This window comes from Microcaecilia unicolor, chromosome 3 (assembly GCF_901765095.1).
Source record: "Microcaecilia unicolor chromosome 3, aMicUni1.1, whole genome shotgun sequence".
Classification (NCBI taxonomy): Eukaryota; Metazoa; Chordata; class Amphibia; order Gymnophiona; family Siphonopidae; genus Microcaecilia; species Microcaecilia unicolor.
The window spans coordinates 292,610,760-292,632,193 of NC_044033.1; the positions used below are offsets into that span (position 1 = coordinate 292,610,760).

The 21,434-nt window shown below is 49.6% G+C and overlaps 1 protein-coding gene across 2 annotated transcripts in view; it reads right to left on the reverse strand.

Annotated features, from left to right (window-relative positions):
- The window catches only part of ESPL1 (extra spindle pole bodies like 1, separase), a 548,935-nt gene that overhangs the window by 343,859 nt on the left and 183,642 nt on the right, over positions 1-21,434 (reverse strand). For both annotated transcript variants that reach the window (XM_030198173.1, XM_030198172.1), the window contains exons 13-17: positions 19,689-19,808; positions 9,088-9,259; positions 8,729-8,854; positions 7,449-7,605; positions 6,398-6,507 (exon numbers count right to left, since the gene is read on the reverse strand). In XM_030198173.1, coding sequence (XP_030054033.1) covers positions 6,398-6,507; positions 7,449-7,605; positions 8,729-8,854; positions 9,088-9,259; positions 19,689-19,808 — 685 coding nt within the window. The remainder of the gene's footprint in view (positions 1-6,397; positions 6,508-7,448; positions 7,606-8,728; positions 8,855-9,087; positions 9,260-19,688; positions 19,809-21,434) is intronic.

Below are 21,434 nucleotides of genomic sequence, written 5' to 3' on the forward strand. Positions count from 1 at the left end.
ACTCGTCCAGGCCCGCTGTCGGGAGAGACGTGGGGGCCGGTAGAGGCGTCGGTGCCGGAAGCTGCTCGGGTCCAGGAGACGGCACCGAAGTGCTGGGACCCTGACGCGTCGATACCTCCACTACCGAGGGGGACCTCTCCTCCCGACGCGGACGCTTTGGCGTCGACTCCTCTCCGGTACCGAGAGCCGGATGCGTCGAGGGCGACCGGTGACGGTGCTTCTTTGCTTTCTTACGGTGCCCGTCACCGGTGCCGGGTGGTATGGAGGAGGAGGAGGTCGATCCCCCTCGGTCCCGAGGCACCGGGTCAGACAGGGTTCGGTCCCGAGGGCCACGGGCTGAAGGGGTGACCGGGGCCGACTGCCCACGCGGTCTCTCACCTCTACCCTCACCGGAGGACCGGCGGGCCGACGGGACCTGTTCTCCTGGGGTCGATGCCATCAGTGCCGATTTGTCGGGCATCGATACCGGTACCGAAGGACCGGGCGTCGATACCGATGCCGTCGAAGTCGAGGGGCCGGCGCAAGTTCCAAAAAGACGGTCCCGCAGAACTTGCCTCGCAACCTGAGTCCGTTTCCGGAGACCGAGACACAGAGAACACGATATTGTGCTCCGGCCCGAGGCACTGGAGGCACCAAGCGTGGGTGTCGGTCTGCGAGATCGGCCGGCCGCACCGACCACACTTCTTAAATCCACTCGGGACCTTCGAGGACATCGACGGAAAAATCGCGTCGGCGAAGTTAAAGTCGTCGATGGTGGCGGAAATCACACCTCGAAAAGAAAATCGATCGCGCGGCCACAAGGCCGCAACGCGACGCCCTCGCTAGAAACGAGGGAAAAGGGAGCGCGTGCTCTTTTTTTTTTTTAAAGAAAAGAAAACTGGAGCACGCGGCAACAGAATAAACAAAATTTAACAAAAATCGCGTTAACGCGACGGTCTTTCCGGGGCTGCGAAAAGGAGAGCGGCGACGGCACGACTCTCCTCAGGCGCGGAAAAGAAAAGACTGGCGGGAACGGTCGCGCACGGGCGGGAAGACGGCCGCGCATGCACGGTGGGCGTGCCCTGCGTGCGGACCGCCCCGCGAAGCTTCTTCCGGTTGGTGGGGGCTGCCGCGGACGTCACCCAGTCGTGAGAACAAGCAGCCTGCTTGTCCTCGGAGAATGGGAGGATATGCATACAGGAGACTCGTCCCCCAATGAAGGAGAAAGGCATCTGACGCTAGCCTGCCATGGGCCTGAAGTCTGGAACAGAATTGAGGAACTTTGCGATTGTATTGAGTGGCAAAAAGATCCTGCGAGGGGGTGCCCCACGCTCGGAAGATCTTGCGGACAACGTCCATGTTCAAAGACCACTCGTGAGGTTGCATTATCCTGCTCAACCTGTCGGCCAGACTGTTTACGCCTGCCAGATATGTAGCCTGGAGAAGCATTCCATGTTGGCGTGCCCAAAGCCACATCTTGATGGCCTCCTGACATAGAGGGCGAGATCCGGTGCCCCCCTGCTTGTTCGTGTTAATACTTGGCAACCTGATTGTCTGTCTGAATTAAGATAATTTGATTGGACAGCCGATCTCTGAAAGTCTTCAGTGCATTCCAGATCGCCCGTAATTCCAAGAGATTGATCTGAAGATGTGTTTCCTGGAAGGACTAAACTCCTTCAGTGTGGAGCCCATCAACATGAGCTCCCCACCCCAGAAGGGATGCATCCGTCGTCAGCACTTTTTGGGGCTGAGGGATTTGGAATGGGCGTCCCAAGACCAGATTGGAGCGAATGGTCCACCAGTGCAGGGAATTGCAGAAGTTGGTGGAGAGATGAATGACATCCTCTAGATCCCCCGTGGCTTGATACCACTGGGAAGCTAGAGTCCACTGAGCAGATCTCATGTATGGACATCCCATGGGAGTCACATGAACTGTGGAGGCCATATGGCCCAGTTGTCTCAACATCTGCCGAGCTGTGATCTGTTGAGACGCTCGAGCCAAAGACACTAGGGTCAGAAGGTTGTCTGCCCTTGCCTGGGGTAGATAGGCCCAAGACGTCTGTGTGTTCAACAGAGCTCCTATGAACTCCAATTTCTGTACGGGGACCAGATGGGACTTGGAATAACTGATTATAAACCCCAGAAGTTCGAGCAGTTGAATAGTGATCCGCATGGATTGTAGAGCCCCTGCCTCCAAGGTGTTCTTCACCAGTCAATCGTCAAGATAAGGGAACACATGCACTCCCAGTCTGCGTAGCGATGCTGCGATAACTACCAAGCACTTTGTAAATACTCTGGGCGCGGATGCGAGACCAAAGGGCAGTACACAGTACTGAAAATGCTGAGTTCCCAGGCGAAATCGGAGGTACTGCCTGTGACTTGGAAGCACCGAGATGTGAGTATAGGCATCCTTTAAGTCCAGAGAGCATAGCCAATCATTTTCCTGAATCATGGGAAGGAGGGTGCCCAGAGAAAGCATCCTGAACTTTTCTCGAGCCAGGAATTTGTTCAGGCCTCTGAGGTCTAGGATGGGACGCATCCCCCCTATTTTCTTTTGAACTAGTACCTGGAATAGAATCCATGCCCTTCCTGCCCTGGTGGAACGGGCTTGACCGCATTGGCGCTGAGAAGGGCAGAGAGTTCCTCTGCAAGTACCTGCCTGTGCTGGGAACTAAAGGATTGAGCCACCGGTGGCCAATTTAGAGGTATTGATTCCAGATTGAGAGCGTATCAGGACTGGACTACTTGGAGAACCCACCTGTCGGAGGTTATCAGAGGCCACCTTTGGTGAAAAAATATAAGCCTCCCTCCTACAGGAAGATCATCCGGTACAGACACTTTGATATCGGCTATGCTGCTCTGGAGCCAGTCAAAAGCCCGTCCCCTGCTTTTGCTGCGGAGCCGGAGGGGTCTGAGGTGCACGCTGCTGACGAGAGTGAGCTTGCTGGGGGCGAGCCTGAACAGGCTGTCGGGAAGCAGGAGTGTACCTACGCCTATTAGAGGAATAGGGAGCACTCCTCCTCCCTCCAAAAAACCTCCTAGAAGAGAAGGTAGTAGCAGAAGGCGTCCGGCGGGCGAGAGAGTCCATAGCATCATGGTGCCTCTTGAGGGAATCAACCATATCCTCAACCTTCTCTCCAAAAAGATTGTCCTCCTGGCAAGGAACATCCGCCATACGGTGCTGGGTCTTCTGATCCAGGTCCGAGACACACAGCCAGGAGAGTCTGCGCATCATGATACATTGAGCAGCCGCCCTGGATGCAGCATCAAAAGAATCAAAAGCTCCCTTGCCAGGAATTTGCGTCACCCCTTCTGCTGCCTGACCACCTGGTGAAAAGGCTCGGCAAGCTCAGGAGGAAGAGCTTCAACCAAACTGGACAGTTGCTTTATCGAGTTCCGTAAGTCGATGCTGGTGTACAGCTGGTATGTTTGAATTTTGGCCACGAGCATTCCGGCCTGATACGTACGCCTCCCAAAAGAATCCAAGGTCCCAGACTCTCTGCCCGGGGGCGCTGAAGCATAGTCCCTAGTACTCTTGGATCTTCTGAGAGCAGAGTCCACCACCATGGAATCGTGAGGAAGTTGGGCCTTCACCATCACAGGCTCACCGTGGACTCTGTACTGGGACTCGGACTTCTTGTTGCCCACTGAGTTAGATAGAGGGCAAGACCAATTCCGCAACATCACTTCCCGGAGTGTATTGGGCAAGGGGGCCGTTGCAACCTCTTTTGGCGGAAAAGGATAATCCAGGACCTCGAACATCTCAGCCCTGGACTCATCCACAGCCTCCATGGGAAAAGGAATGTCCCTACACATTTCCCACACAAAAGATGAGAAGGAGAGACACTCAGGTGGAGACTGTCTAACCTCAATAGGTGGAGTGGGATCAGAAGGAAGCCCCTGAGAATCTTCCTCTGAAAAATATCTGGGGTCTTCCTCTTCTCTCCACGAGTGTTCCTGTTCAGTGTCGGACAAGAGCTCTCGAAGAGCAGCCCGAACCCGAGCCTGCCTCGACCTCGAGGATCGATGCCCTCGTGAAGAACGTCGAGAAGTGGACCTTGGCCTAGACTCCGGCGAAGCTTCCTCCACCGACGTCGAGGGAGAGTCCACCCGGGTGGCAGCCGGCTCAGGCACCGCAAGCGGTACCGAGGCCTGGGACCTCCGCGCAGGAGATGGGCCAGACCCCGTCTCAGCAGTAGGTACCGTAGGCGCAAGCACCTGCGGTACCGAGGCAGAAGGACGCATCATCCCTTCCAGAAGACCTGGAAGCATGGCCCGGAGACACTCATCGAGGACTGCCATCGGAAAAAGCTGTGGGAACGTTACAGGAGTCGGTGCCAGAATCAGATGAGGTTCAAGAGCTGGTACCTGGCTGCCTGACGACCGACGCGTTGGCACCTCCTGAATGAAGGGTGAACGATCCTCCCGGCGCCGATGCTTCTCGGGTGCCGACTCCCTCGGCTCCCCGGAGCTCTCGGTACCATGACGGGAAGGAGATCGATGGCGATGCTTCTTAGCCTTCGCCCGATATCGACACTCCTTGGTACCGATGAGGAGGACGTGGAATCCTCACACCTCCTCTGGGCCGGGTCCGACTCAGGGCGGTCCCGGGGGGGGCCTGCATAGCAGTAGGCCTCGAGACGGGTGGAGACCCACTCGATGCCTCGCTGCTCCCAGTTGTAAACAGGTCTCTCGGCAGCCATTACCCTGGACTCTCGATGCTGCTTCCCTCGACGCCGATGCCGTCGACCTCGGTACCGATGTCTATGCCGACGTCGAAGGACTGGACCGATCTGAAAAAAGCTTCTCGCGCTGAGCCTCGAGCCACCTGGGTCATTTTTTTCATTAATTTGCAAAGCTTACACGAAGCTGGCAAATGGTCGGGCCCGAGGCACTGGAGACACCAAGCGTGAGGATCGGTCGACGAGATGGTCCGGTTGCAGCGGGAACAGTGTTTGAAGCCGCTGGGAGTCCTCGATGACATGGGAGGAAAAATAGCGGTCAAAAAATCAAACGACTCGATGGTGCCAACGAAAAGGCACAAAACAGGAAAAAAAACACGCGACCGGGCAGCCTAAAGGCGGCCGCGACCGGAGGAGAAAGGAAACTTAGAAAAACGTGAAAAAGCTACGAAAAATAAGGATTTTTTTTTTTTTTTAAATTTTGTTTTAAAACAATAAAGGTAGCAGAGACACAATACTTGGAGCGCGTAAACGTGACGAAAAAACGTCTCCTGGGCCACAAAACGCGAGGAGCGGCAGAAAAAACAACCCCTCTTCGCTAAGCGGAGAAAAAGAAACTGAGGGAAGCACGCGGGCGTCACGGCCGGGAAGTGACACGCGCATGCGCGGTGCATTGTCCCCGCGCCCGTCGCACTGCTTCTAGAAGCTTTTAAAGTTTTTTCTTTAAATTCTGGAGCTCCTGGGCCGTCGCGGACGACGACCCATGCGTGATGTCCAGCCTGCTTGTCCTCGGAGAAATATATATATATATATATATATATATATATAAACAAAATGTTATTTTCTCCTAGGACAAGCAGGCTGCTTCTTCTCACACGTGGGTCTGCGTCCACGGTGGACACTATATATAGTGTTTGGTTTTTTTTACCCAAGTTATCCTATTGCTTCTGTTTCCATATAGATTTCGATTCTGTTCTGAAAGTTGCAAGCAATTAAATTATATAAACATCCTTTTGATGGTATTTCTCTATTATTTTACTAACGTATACACTTTTATTGCCTCTGTGAGCCATGTCTGTTACAAATAGCTTTGGCTTAGTAGTTGATTTACAAATAAGAGGTGGTTCCTTCTAACTGCCACATTGCTGTATCATTCTTTTGACTAGCCTACATATATGAATGAGCAATTGATTTAAAAATAGGCAGAGTCCGCTCTTTTGATGGACATTTTGTTTCTCTTAAACCTTTCTGTGTAGGTTTAAAGTTAAAGGGTTTGTTTATAAACTATGTATTAACGTAGTCACTTTCTGAATTGCTACTTATATAACTTTCAGTGATCGTTCATTTTTTTTTACACCTGCCTTTTTATTTACCTGTATTTTGCAACACAAGTTGGTTACAATTGAAATTGTAAAAGTTGTCCCCCTAGGTGAAAAATTTTAACTGCTTTCTTTTAATTGATTATCATTTGTTCTCTGCCTTCAGCTGCCGGTAGGTAGACATCTGTGCACCTGGATTGGTCTGGCCAGGATGAACAAAACAAAGTTAGATCATCTCCTAATACTTTCCAGGTGGCTTCAAGGTAAGCAAAGCTCAACAGCACTTTTGTACATCTTGCAGTATTAGAGAAGAATTGACATGAATAAGGGTAAATCGCTAGAAATGACAGGTGTAATTTTTCTCGTCACTAGGTTCACATTGCAAATAAGGAGAATGATCACAAAACAGCTGCTCACCTGTGCTGGACTCCAGTAGGAACATCACCTGCTGCAGGTCCAGATCACACAGTTCCAATTCTGCACGCTTGAACTCCAGCTCAGCCTTCAAGATCAAGAATTCAGCACATCTGCAAATATTAAAATGGTTTAAATACAAAGATTTTAAGTGGTGGTACACTTTTATTATCGCTTCTCCATTCTGACAGCTGCATACATACTATTCTCCATCTTTCCAATAGTCAGAAAGAAACCATTTAATCCAGTGGTTCCAAAACCCAGTCCTGGAGGCACCTTAGCCAATCAGGTTTTCATGACAGAGATTTGCATGCAGTGAAGGCAGTGCATGTAAATCTCTCTCATGAATATTCTTTGTTGTTATCCTGAAAACCTAACTGGCTGGGGTGCCTCCAGGACCAGATTTCCCAAATGTCAAAGTCTAAGATATAAATCTACACTTCACTTACAACCAGTTTCACATGCATCTGCACTAAAACTTGGAACTCTCTACTGAAAGAATTAAAAACCATTAACAACTATCTCAAATTCTGAAAACAAATCTCCAATCCCACCTATTTAGGAAATTCCTTTCCAACAAAACCACATAACCAAGGAGATCTCGGCCATTACACTGCATCACATGATCACTGAATGAACCAGGCTTGTGTCCATCTCAAACAACTTGAAACTTGAATATCTGTAAGCCACACTGAACTTACCACCGGGTTGGAAATGTGGGGTACACATGCAGAAAATAAAATATTACTAAACCAGTTTGATGCATACGGTCCTTTTGCCTCTCTCCTACTGAACCCCAGGACTCAAAAAAACATTATTGGATTCTGCAAAGGGGATTCAACTATGCACTATTGCAAACTAGCTCAAAGCAGACACTTTCCAGGAAAGTGTAAAGAGACCTTGCATAACAATCCCTTTGCAAAGGTGGAAACAAATTGACTAAAATCAGTAAAAGCTGCCTTACCAGTCAACACACCACCTAGCTTCCCAGTAAAATCCTTAATACATGAACTGTCAGTGAATCCTAGTCCTTCACTTTAGGCAAGTCACTTACTGCCGGATAGTTTGCAACTTAATGGAGAGCTTGAGAGCCTCCAGACAGAGGGCTTTGGCTTCTGACACACTGCCTGCCCTGCTGAGGAACGAGACAAGCCCCTTTGAACAACTCAGCAGCTCTGCCAACACCTGCCACTTCTGGAGCAGATTCTCACCTACAAGGAAGAGATACAGTTAAGACTCATGTGCAAAGAAGTCTTATGTATGCAAAGCAGGAAATGCAAGCTGCTTAGATCTTTAGGGGAATGTGAGCATACCTATAGGCTCATCTGTTACACAGTACTGCAGTTCAGAGAATTTGTATAAGCTAGCTACTTTCAAAATATTTTATAGGATTTCGTAAGGGATGTTCAGTTCATTCCTCTATTATACCTTTCTCAGTTGCGACACATACCGTGAACACATACCGTGAACACATGCACAGAATCTGGCTACTAGGCATTAAAAGCTATATGATGGATAAAACCCTTTCCCCAGGGAATACGAACACTGCAGAATTTCCAGCCTCTAGCAAGAGGCCTATAACTCCTACATACTAATGAACAGTGCAAAGTTTTGGAGTATTTTGTGTTATATTTTTAGTATTTCATTAGGTTGTTAAAGTAATTTGAGGATAATGTGAAGCTTTCTCCCTCTCCCCCCACCAAACTTCTTGGTCAGTGGTATGTTCTAGGGTGCCATATTTGTCTCCATGAGGGAGCAATGGGCAGGAGTTGCTCAACAAAAATTCATATCCCATAATGCAGCAGCAGGCATGCCTAAATGTATTTCTTACAAGCTCCGAGTCGAGGGATAAATATAGTATGCCTCATTCTACAAAGTTTGGTAATCAATAGAAATAAAACAAAATAAAACATGGAAAAGAAAATAAGATACCTTTTTTTATTGGACATTAAAGCATTCAGACTGTCACTGAAATGCTTTGAAGTTTCACTTATATATACTGTCATCTACCAACACTTGCTTACTTCCAATCTGACAAAGAAGGGCAACCTTCGAAAGCTAATCAAGAAATGTATTATGTCCAATAAAAAAAAGGTATCTTATTTTCTTTTCCATGTTTTATTTTGTTTTATTTCTATTGATTACCTTTAAAAGTGGACTAACATGGCTACCACACCTCTCTACAAAGTTTGGTAAATTCAAAGGGCCTCTGTACTGATCGTCTGTCTTGAGCTAGTGTAAACACAAAAATTTACTGACCACTTTTGAGGGCCAGTATGGTGTACTTCACATACTGAACTATGGAATCCTTTAGCATGCAAGTCTCCAGCTTACCATAATCCACAAATTTTGTATCTGCAGCACCTTTTGTCAGTGACAGGATGTTGTTGCCCAACAGGAGAATGATGCTGCGCAAAAGTTTATGGGCATCAGTCAGGGCAGTTTCTGGTGTCTTCCATCCTGAAGTGAGAAAGCATAAGAGTATATTTTAAGAAATCAGACAGCCTGCCCATTTCAACCACAGAAACCGAATGTGTCAATTCCCAGAACATTAAATGTTCAGCTTCATTGTGTAGTAGGTTTGAAACAGAGGATTTCCTGTTTAGTAGAATTTCACATTCCCTTATGTCCAAAATATTTTGAAATATGTATATGTATAGAATCCCTATTCTCGCCCCCTGCTCCCCCTTCACCTTGGGCTACAATCTGCTTCCGGAGCTCTGAAGAAAGGTTGGAAGATGACAGGTCAAGGTAAGCTGCTAGTAGCTGCAGCAGCTGGACTCTAAGCAGGTACCAAGCCTTGGAGGACTTCTGTAAGGCAGGGGTCTTGAGTGTCTCCAACAGCAGAGCCACACCTTCCTCCACCTACAGGAAGAGGAACAAAAAAGGAAAGAATATCCATCTTAAACCACAAGTGGGGAAAGCATGAACAGCATAGCTCATGAAATTCTTTCCAATCTCTGTTGGCGTCTATGTTTTGGTGGGTAGTTGCAGAGGGTGGAGGAAATACAGAACAAAGGCAAGGCAACTGACAGTTCTCCCTTCCTTTTCTATGCTAGTCCCTGTCCCCTCTACCCTATATTGAAGTTCTTGTACCTTTCTCCCATCCCTCCCCTCAAACCTTCCTATTGCTATACTCTAACTTTGTGAATGAATGTGGATACTTTCCTATTAAAGTATTGTAGTTCTTTTCTTCTTTCCTAATTACTGTTTTTATTGTACACCACTTAGGTCTACCCGTTAGTTTAAGGTGGCATATCAAGTTTATCTAAATAAAATAAAGAATTCCCTATTATGTTACACTATGTTTCTGTGCTGCAGATGTTGGAATTGCTTTGAGTCTCTAGAACCCCGAAGTCTGATATGTCTCATTTTAAAACATGGGGGTTTTTTGGGCTCTCCTCCCCCACCCCTCATGACAAAATTCATCCTATTCTATTAAAGTTTTTGGAGTTATTTTGCCCCCAGACATTTTTGACCCTTTAGAATGTTAACTTCTATCAGTTGTTTTTTAAAGACAGAAGGGCAATGACCACTTTTGTTCAGCCTCCTGGTCACAAGTAGCTACTAAGTTATCATAAAATCATGACATCTTTGAGCCCAATGCAACTGCATGCACCCCTGCCTGGGAGGACTGTTCCCTAACCCAATCAGCTTAATATCAGAGCTTCACTACAACACTGTTTAATGCCAAGTCTTTTTGGAACTAAACTGACCCAATTACATATTTACTGACTTGCAACTGATTATTTAATTGTGACTTTTTTTGTGCTGTATTTATGTACATCTGGAGCTATTACTGCCTAACTAAGATCACACAGAAACATGACTAACAGAATTAGAAAAAGTTGTGGTTAAACACGCCAAAAGCTAGGAGGCTTAATACTACCCCAGACTGTACTAAATGAGAACAGTTTTGTAGTTCTGCTCCTTTCAGCTCAAGAGGAATTTACCTCTTTCAGACTAAGGGGCCGATGCACAAAAGTGTCCGGAATGAACCACTGGCTATTTCCAATTCGGTAAAAATTACCAAGATGGAGGAGGAAGTGACGTCACCAATGTAGTCAGTAGCCTGATTGCAGAGCTCCGCGGGTTAAAGATAAAAAAAAAGCGAGATAAACCCCGATAAAGCGAGAGGGATTCCCCGCAAAAGAAGAAGGCAGCTAGAATAAATGGCGGCCAAAAAGAAATTGGCGAAATTCAAATATGCAGAGGAATCGCTGAGGGTAGCGAGTAAGGCGAAAACACCACTTCCCCCGCGTGGAGCAACAATGGCGCCGGACGATATGGAGTCCGATAATGATAATGAGGAGCAAGTCGCCGGTGAGATGGAAGTCGAGCGGAGCAAAATTATACGATGGTTTAAAGAACTTAAAACAGAGATGATTAATACCAGGAAAAGCATCCAAGCTGCAGTAAAGGAGCTCCGTGAAGAAGTGAAGGATATGAGCGGCCAAATAGTAGAGACGGAGGAGCGGATTGAAATGATGGCGGGAGAGCTGCAGACTTTGAGGAAGAGTGTTAATAAAGAACAGCAAGAGCGAAACCTCATGGAGCAGCGTCTGGAGGACTTGGAAAACCGCTCGCGGCGGTGTAATTTGCGAGTTAAGGGCATCCCTGAAGAAGGTAAAATTATGTATCATACCTGATAATTTTCTTTCCATTAATCATAGCTGATCAATCCATAGACTGGTGGGTTGTGTCCATCTACCAGCAGGTGGAGATAGAGAGCAATCCTTTTGCCTCCCTATATGTGGTCATGTGCTGCCGGAAACTCCTCAGTATGTCGATATCAAAGCTCCATCCGCAGGACTCAGCACTTAGAGAATTACACCCCCAAAGGGACACTCTGCCCAGCTCACCACCGCCAAAACGGGGGAGGGGAATTAACCCAGCTCATCCCCACACAAGTGGGGGAGGGGAATCCGTCCAGCTCATCCCCGCGGAGTGGGGGAGGGACACCACCCCGCCGATGCGGGGGGGATCTGGCTTATCCTGCAACCGCGGGAGGAGCTGACTGACCCTAACACCGCCGAAGCGGGAGGGGTACAAAGCTGCCCTACAGCCGCACAAAGCGGGAGCAGGGCCGGTCTTAAGGCGAGGCGACCGAGGCGGCTGCATAGGGCCCCGCGCCTAAGGTTGCCCCGCCCCGACCGCCCGAGTTCCAGTCCTCCCTCCCTCGGGTGGCGCGCCACGGCGGAGTGGTGGGGGCGGTCTGCCCCGGCTGTCAGCGGGTGGGGGGTGCCCTGCACCCGCTGCTCCCACCCTGTCCTATCTTAAAAAAAAAGACTGTGGAAGCGCCAGAGGGACAGGCAGCGCCTCGTGTCTGCCCTCCCTGCTACTAAAAATGTCTTCGACGTAGTCATTGGGCCTTCTCACATTGAGTCCCGCCCTTCTCTGAGCTAACTTCCAATTACCGCGAGGGTGGGCGGGACTCAATGTGAGAAGGCCCAATGACGACGTCGAAGACATTTTTAGTAGCAGGGAGGGCAGACACGAGGTGCTGCCTGTTCCTCTGGCGCTTCCAAATTCTTTTTTTAAAGCCAGTGAGGGTGGTGGGGACCGGAGAACAAAGCTAGTAGGTAGGTTGGGGGGGGGGGGGGGGACTCAAATGGGAAGGAGACTACTAAACATTTCTAAAGCTGAGATGGGGAGGAGTTTCACGGATGGGAGAAGGGGGTGGGGAGGGGGTTCTTGGATGGTTAAAGGGGACGGGTGGGGAGGGGACTGGGGTTCTTGGATGGGAGAAGGGGACCGAGGTGGGGAGGGGGTTCATGGATGGGAGAAGGGGGTGGGGAGGGGGTTCTTGGATGGTGAAAGGGGACGGGTGAGGAGGGGACTGGGGTTCTTGGATGGGAGAAGGGGACTGAGGAGGGAGTTCTCGGATGTGAGATGGGGACGGGTGGGGAGGGGACTGGGGTTCCTGGATGGGAGAAGGGGACCGAGGTGGGGAGTGGGTTCACGGATGGGAGAAGGGGGTGGGGAGGGGGTTATTGGATGCTTAAAGGGGACGGGTGGGGAGGGGACTGGGGTTCTTGGATGGGAGAAGGGGACTGGGGAGGGGCTTCTCGGATGGGAGAAGGGGGCAGGCACTGGGGTCTGAGAAGTGGCCATATGGGAAAATGGGGGCCATGCCTGGGGCTGGTGGGAAAATGGGGCATGCGTGGGTCAGGTGGGAGAATGGTTCTGAAAAGGGGGCCCTAATACAAGGCATGTGGATGAAGGGGGCTGGAACTGGGGGCTGAAAAGGAGGGTAGGTGGGATAAGAGGGCTAGTACTGGGACTGGAGGCTGAAAACGGGATAGGGAGAAGTGGCTGGGGGGCTGAAGCTCGGGGCTGGTGGGAGAAAAGGGCTGGGGCTGAAATGGTGGACTGGTGGGATAGTGGGTCTGGAACTGGGGACTGAAAAAGGGGCGGAGAGGGGCAGACATTGGATGGAGGGGACAGCAGAGAGGGCAGACACTGGATGACAGATGCTGGATGGAAGGAAGACAGTGAAAAGAAGATGAGGAAAGCAGAAACCAGAGACGACAAACTGTAAATAAAATATATATTTTTATTTTTTTGCTTTAGGATATAGTATTGTAGCTGTGTTAATAAATGTTTATAAATAGAACATGTAAATAAGGTAATCTTTTTATTGGATTAATTTTAATACATTTCGACTTAACTTTCAGAGAAGAAAACCCCCTTCCTCAGATCAGGATAGGATACTGTAACAGCACTATACTGTATTGACCTGAGGAAGGAGATTTTGGCCTCTGGAAGCTAAATGTATTAGTCCAATAAAATGGTATTTTATTTTCTGTGTTTTATTTCTATTTGTTAATTTGTAAAGTGGTGATTGGTATTTGTTAGTTTTTTCAAATTTACATCTGCTGTCTTTATATTTTGCACAGTACTAGGGGTCATTTTCTGTTTCTGTGGTGTTGAATTGTATGCAGAGTCTAGCATCTTGGGGGTTCAGTTTAATTTTTGTCTAAATAGAAAGTTTAAATATTACTACTTATTCTATAGTGGATTAGGGTGTATCTGTGTTTGTGAAAAAGACATGGCTTTCAGTTGGCACTGACTGTGCAGGATCGACGATCTGTACTATTCTGTCAGGTTTCATTTTACAATAGGTGAATTGATGTTCTAGTGCTCACTGTAGTGTTTTAAGATGTTTTCCTTTTCTTTGTGTGATTCGTAGAAATGACTGCTTATGGTATGGTAGAATTGCTCTATAGGTCCTAGAGTGTTTTGTATTCTCGGCATACCTAGTACTGGATTTTGGAGGGGGTGTTAAAAAATGACCGGGAGGGAGGGGGGCCTTGGAGCTGGGAGCCCTAGGGGGGGACGCCCTGGAGCTGGGGGCCTTGGAGCTCAGAGGGAGCAGCCCGGGAACTCAGAGGGAGGGGTAGCCGGCCCTGGAGCTAGGGTGGGGGTGGAGTTAGGTGGGGGCAGGGCTAGGGTGGGGCCCCATCAAATTGGTCTGCATAGGGCCCCGCACTTGCTAAGACCGGCCCTGAGCGGGAGGGAGCGCCGGCAGAATTTAGGTCTCAATCCAGCCCCGTAAAACGGAGGGGAGACGAATGCAGCAGCTCACTGTAACACAAAATCGTCTCAACTCTTGAAGAATCCAATTGAAAAAAACTTGAACACGAAGTCCTCCTGAACAGGAACTGAAGACTAAACTTGAACCTGAAATGCAACCAGAATATAAACAGTACAGATATCTTGGAGGGGCTATGGATTGATCAGCTATGATTAATGGAAAGAAAATTATCAGGTATGATACATAATTTTACCTTCCATATCATCATGCTGATCAATCCATAGACTGGTGGGATGTACCGAAGCAGTACTCACCCAGGGCAGGACATAGAAATCCCTGACCGCAACACTGAAGCTCCAAACCGGGCCTCCGCCCGAGCAGCCACAGTCTGCCTCCAGGTAATGCCTGGAGAAGGTATGAGCCGATGCCCAAGTTGCCGCCTTGCAAATCTCTTCCAAGGAGACGGACCCAGCCTCCGCCATCGAGACCACCTGAGCTCTAGTGGAGTGAGCCTTCAGCCGGATAGGCGGCACCTTCCCCGCGGCCACATAAGCCGCTGCAATGGCTTCCTTGACCTATCTTGCCACTGTAGGCTTAACAGCCTGCAGACCCTTACGAGGACATGCAAACAGGACAAACAGATGATCCGGAAATCATTGGTCACTTCCAAGTATCTGATGATGACTCGTCTCACATCTAGATATTTGAGAGCAGAGTACTCCTCTGGGTAGTCCTCCCTACGAAAGGATGGGAGACAGAGCTGCTGATTCACATGGAAGCGAGAAACAATCTTGGGCAGGAAGGAAGGCACTGTGCGAATAGACACTCCTGCCTCAGTGAACTGCAGAAAGGGCTCTCGACATGATAGTGCCTGGAGCTTGGAAACTCTTCTGGCTGAAGTGATAGCCACCAAAAAGACTGCTTTCAACGTCAGGTCTTTCAGAGATGCCCTCGACAAGGGTTCAAAAGGCGGCTTCTGCAAGGCTCTTAGCACTAGATTGAGATTCCACGCAGGTACCACTGAGTGCAGAGGAGGGCGCAGGTGATTAACTCCCTTGAGAAAGCGCACCACATCTGGCTGCGGAAGCCAGGGAAGCACCCTTCAGGCGGGCCCTGAAGCAAGCCAGAGCCGCTACCTAGACTTTAAGGGAACTGAGCGACAGGCCTTTCTCCAGACCTTCTGAAGAAATTGGAGCAGTGAAGGGAGAAAGTGAGCCTGCCTCACACCACGATGCAAAGGTACGCCAAACCCTGGTGTAAGCAGTAGAAGTAGAGCGCTTCCTCGCTCTCAGCATAGTGGCGATGACCTTGTCTGAGAAGCCTTTCTTCCTCAGACGCTGCCGCTCAATAGCCAGGCCGTAAGACCAAAGGGGGAGGGATCCTCCATCACCACAGGACCCTGATGCAACAGGCCCTGCTCCGCTGGCAGTCGCAGAGGTCCGTCCACTGAGAGCCTGATCAAGTCCGCATACCAGGGACGTCTGGGCCAGTCCGGACCCACCAGGATTACCCGGCCCGGATGCTTTGCCACCCAGTCTAACACCCTGCCCAACATGGGCCAGGGCGGGAACAGATAGAGAAGCTCCTATGTCGGTCACTGTTGGAGAAGAGCATCTACTCCCAGAGATCGAGGGTCCCGTCCTCTGCTGAAAAAGCGCGGCACTTGGCAATTGGCCGATGACGCCATCAGATCTAGGCTCGGCTGGCCCCAGCGCTTCGTGATGTCCAAGAACGCCTGAGCTGATAGCTGCCACTCTCCGGGATCCAAGGTATGGCGACTGAGAAAGTCCGCCTTGACATTCATGACTCCAGCAATGTGGGCCGCCGACAGCTGTTCCAGGTTCGCTTCCGCCCACTGGCATAGATTCATGGCCTCCTTGCCTAGAGGGGCGTTCTTGGTACCTCCCTGGCGATTGACATAGACCACAGCCGTGGCATTGTCCGACAGGACCCGTACTGGCTTCAACGCCAGTACCGGGAGAAACTCCAAAAGCGCCAACCGAATGGCTCTGAGTTCCAGGAGGTTGATAGACCACTTTGCCTCTGCAGGAGACCAGAGCCCCTGCGCTGTCCTTCCCAAGCAATGGGCTCCCCAGCCCGTCAAAGAGGCATCCGTCGTGACGACAACCCACTCCGGGGTCAAAAGAGGCATCCCTGCGGACAACTTGTCTGTCCTCAGCCACCAGCTCAGCGCCTTGCGCACCGCTAGGTCCAAGGGAAAGCGCACAGCGTAATCCTCCGACACTGGAGTCCAGCGCTGCAGCAGAGAGAGTTGTAGTGGTCTCATATGAGCCCTGGCCCAGGGCACTACTTCCATCATGGCCATCATAGAGCCCAACAGCTGCACATAGTCCCAAGCCCGAAGAGGAGAGGCTACTAGGAACTGGTCCACCTGAGCCTGAAGCTTGACAATTCGATTGTCCGGCAGGAACACTCTGCCCACTTGGGTGTCAAAACGAACTCCCAGATATTCCAGGGACTGAGTCGGGCGCAGCTGGCTTTTCTCCCAGTTGATGATCCACCCCAGGGAGCTCAGAAGAGCAATCACCCGGTCTACAGGTCTGCCGCACTCTGCATAAGAGGGGGCTCAGATCAACCAGTCGTCCAGATAAGGATGGACTTGCACTCCTTCCTTTCGTAGGAAGGCCACGATGACCACCATTACTTTGGAGAAGGTCCGCGGAGCAGTAGCCAACCCGAACGGGAGGGCTCTGAACTGGAAGTGTCGGCCCAGGACTGCAAAACGCAGAAAGCGTTGATGAGGAGGCCAGATGGGAATAGGCAGGTAAGCTTCCTTGATGTCCAAGGATGCCAGGAACTCCCCTGCTTTCACTGCCGCTACTTTCAAGGCCGATTGACCCCTTTGAGGTCGAGGATAGGCCGTACAGAACCTCCTTTCTTTGGTACCACAAAGTAAATGGAGTAACGTCCCTTGCCAAGCTGATCTTCTGGCACCGGAACGACCGCACCTAGACGGATCAGATTGTCCAAAGTCTGCTGCACTGCCACAGCTTTGACCGGAGACTTGCAGGGAGAGTGTACAAACCCGTCTCTTAAGGGTTGGCAGAACTCTAGCTTGTAGTCGTCTCTGATGACTTCCAGCACCCAAGCGTCTGAAGTTACCCTGGTCCACTCGCCCAGAAACGAGGACAGGTGTCTTCCAATCTGCACTGGGCCATGGACCAGGGCCCCGTCATTGGGTACGAGACCCTGGGGGAGGACCGGAGGAAGCACCTCCGGGACGGCGGTCTCTGCGAAAGGAATGCTGCTTGGGGGAGAAGTTCCTCTTGAAGGAAGAGGGGGCAGAGGAGCCCGACTTGCCCGGGCGATACCGACGGGCTTCCTGAAACCGTCCTTTGGAGTTACCGGGGCGAGCACTGGCCCGAGCCCTGACCTCTGGTAACCTCTTGCCCTTAAGACGTGCCGAGATCGGTCACAATTTTGTCCAGCTCGACCCCAAAAAGCAGCTTGCCTTTAAAAGGCAACTTAGCCAGGCGAGACTTAGAGGCGTGGTCCGCAGACCAATGCTTCAGCCAAAGCCACCGCCGCGCAGAGACTGTCTGAGCCATACCTTAAGCTGAGGCTCTCAAGACATCATACAGCAAGTCTGCCAAATAAGCCAAGCCCGATTCCAGGGCCGGCCAATCAGCCCTCAAGGAAGGATCCAAGGGGGAAGCCCGCTGCACAATCGTCAGGCACGCCCTGGCCACATAGGAGCCGCAAACTGAGGCCTGCAAACTTAAAGCAGCCGCCTTGAAGGACGACCTTAAGGCCGCCTCCAATCTTCTGTCATGGGCGTCCTTTAGGGCCATGCCACCTTCCACCGGCAACGCCGTTTTCTTAGTCACCGCAGTGATTAAAAAATCCACGGTAGGCCAAAGAAAGGCCTCCCGTTCACCTTCAGGCAGAGGATAGAGGCGGGACATAGCCCTAGCCACTTTGAGGCTCGCTTCTGGGACATCCCATTGAGCCGAAATCAAGGTGCGCATGGCCTCATGCACGTGGAAGGTTCTAGGCGGGTGCTTCGTCCCCAGCATAATGGCGGAGCCAACAGAGGCTGAGGGAGAGACGTCCTCTGGAGAGGAAATCTTCAAAATGCTCATGGCCTGCACTAACAGGTTGGGCAAATCCTCTGAGCGAAAGATCCGCGCTGCAGAGGGGTCATCCGCTCCATCCGAGCGGGAATCAGTCTCCTCCAAGGAATCCCCAAAGGACTGTTGGGAGAACTCAGATACGCTGCCCTCATCTACATCAGAGGAGACAGAGTCCTCTAGGGCCTGGAAATCCACCCAAGGGCGTTTGCTTCCGGAAGCCTCAACCCCTTTATTAGACAGGGGGGCAGCGTTTTGCATAAGAAAAGCCTGATGCAGCAGCAAAATGAACTCAGGGGAGAATCCCCCCGGACAGTGCACTTCTGCAGCTTGGGCCACGGCCCTAGCCGCACCCTCAACCGGCGCTCGCAAGAGCGGGGGAGAAACGTGCTGCGCATCCAAAATGGCGTCCGGTGTGAAACTCCGAGGAGCCGCGCGGGAAGAACGGCGCTTAACTTTTGCCGCTTTCTTACCGTAGCCCGAATCAAGGGCGACCATAGTATTAACGTCTCCCAGCTCGAGGGCGGTCCAAGAAGAAGCCGTCCGAGCAGAGTGGCCGGCCAACATGGAGTGGGCGAGCAGCGGGGGATGGGCGCTTATGGCGGGAAAAACCGCCGCACCGGAGGAAGAACCAGGAAACTGACCGGCCTCCAAACTGATGCTTAACAAAAGGCGATTCAGGTTTTTAAATCCCCCGCATCCCCGCTAGACGCACCCACGCGGTCCGGGAGCGAATCCTCGCGCCCTCGCCCTCCGACGCCATAAGCCACGTGGAGACCGAACGGGGAACCCCCTGCCCGCTATAAAAAGGTAAAATTACCTGCTTCTCGCTCCGAGCTGTAACGAACTGGTGTCCCAGTGAGCAGCTGCAATAAACTTTGAAATAAACGCCCTTAAAGATGTCCAAAATTTTTTTTTTTTTTTTTTTAACGGAGCCAGCGGGAGGGGGGGGGGAGAAAAGGAGGGACCTGGCACCACCAGGTTTGCACTTGCTCAAGAAGATCCCTCAACCCCAGGTACTCAACAAAACCTAAAAATTAGGCTTGGAGACCTAGCCAGAGCTGCTGCTGTGTGTGACCACCACCTGCTAAGATAGAGAACATACTGGGGAGTTTCCGGCAGCACATGACCACATATAGGGAGGCAAAAGGATTGCTCTCTATCTCCACCTGCTGGTAGATGGACACAACCCACCAGTCTATGGATTGATCAGCATGATATGGAAAAGTTCATTCTAAAGCTAGTAGTTTTCAATCTCCATCTGCTGGTGGGAGTGGGTAAACTCAAGAGTCTGGATCACTCAAGAGGACTGCTAAGGAAGGAGACCTTTATCTGCAGTCATTTACAATGTTACTATGATTATCCAGAGGGATAAGCAGCATTTTCCCTCCTTTTAGGGGACATGTTTTCTATGGGTCCATGCCACACAACTGCACAGTACCAATGACTGGTAATTTCTCTCCTTTGTTCATCTGACTAGAGTATCATATTAAACAATACTATAGATGGCCCTACTCTTGAACACATACTATTTGCTACTGCAGAAAACCCCTTCTGCAGCCACCAAAAGAAAATATAAAGGGCCCAGATATTCTCAGAGATAACAGGATCATATATGACCACACCCCAGCTCTACCCCACTGCTCCCTTTCTTTGGGTAGAGTACCTTCTGGTTGGCATGGCACAGCTGTATGCTCAGGACATTACAAGTCACTTTCATCAACAAATGGGCATCAGTGTCACAATGTGTGTGCTGCATGCAGGACATTGCTTCCTCCAAGTACACCTGTGGAGAAAACAAAGTGTCACATTTTTCTTGCATGCCTGATCCAAAGTGAAACAACTTAGAGCAGTGGTTCCCAGACCTGGTCCTAGAGGCACCCCAGCCAGTCAGGTTTTCTAGGATATCCACAATGAATATTCATGAGAGAAATTTGCATGCACTGCCTCCACTGCATGCAAATCTCCCATGAATATTCATTGTAGATATCCTGAAAACCTGACTGGCTGGGATGCCTCTAGGACCAGGTTTGGGAACCACTGAGTTACAAAGTAGCATCCTCCCTTTCTACTGGCAGACTGGTACAGTAGAAAGAATGACCTGTATGGAGACTAAGTGGCCCAGAAATTCTCTTCAGTTTCTGTCCCATGCTTAGAACAATATACATCTGAAAGGGTCTGCCTGTGTTGGAGGGGGAGGGATTTTATCCTGGGCCTGACCTTAAAACCCTCAGGCAGCCACCTCTTCCCATGATCCCACCCCCAAAATCAGCCTCCTTCCCATAATGTGTCGAGGATTTAAAATAGTCAGCTGACTTGGAAAATCATTCTTACCATAAATTAAAAAATTCATGTTACTTCTCACAAAAAAAAAAAAAAAAACAAGCAACAGTGGTAAGGTAGAACCTGAACAGAAGAGAGGAATGTCACTTCTCACCAAACAAGGATTATGGAGAGAGTATTAGAGAAAGAATTTCTGGGCAAGTGGCCATCTCCACACAGGTCATTTCTTTCTACTGTCAGAGATTAGTGTTACCACCCCTCTCGGCTGGACTGTAGTGATGTGCTCCCAGATACCGGATTGTTGTAGTCGTGGCGAATATCCAGGGAACACACACTCACAGCCGAGGGAGTGGAACAAATAAACTAACCTCGTCCTTTACTCTCAAAGAATAAAGGAGGAAAAGAAGCTAAATTTAGGATTTGTTCCTGAACTGGAAGAACCTCACCTTCAGATTTGCAAATTATGTTTTTCTTTATTGAATACAAATGCAAACAAATTTTCATTCAAATAAACTCAAATTCACAATTAGTGTGTGGCTTAATAGAACTGCAATAACATATTCAACATTCAAACGTAGAACTACATTTATACCCTTTACTTTTTCTGTTTCTTTCAACAAAATCACCTAAAAAGGCAGAAAAGAACCTTTTCAGATAAATATTTAAACTGTCTTTATATCAAAATCAGATAGTTGTTTTAATATTCTTTCCTTGCTATTGATGTCAGAATTTTAGTCTTTATGGGTATTATGGATGTTTGTGCAAGGATCTCACTTGAACCCAGAACACTTAGGCAAGTCAGGAAAACATGGATTTTTTTTATATTTGATGTTGTTCTGTTCCTTAGTTTTCCCTTAAGATGTTGTGAAAAAATAATATATTTCTTTCAACACCCTTGGCAATGTCACTTAGCTGTAATTGAATTTATTTAGGTGATGTCTTTCTCCCTCAACCAATCAGCTTGTCAGCTAAAGACTGGGTTTTTTTTTCTTATCTGCTTGGAATCTCCCTCCCCCATAGAAGTAAATGCAAAACTTACTACACAGAGAATTTCAAAGTTAATTTTAACCTGACTTGTACCCAAAACAGTAAGGAACATTTTAAAGTACAAGCCCCACCTAATCATGGT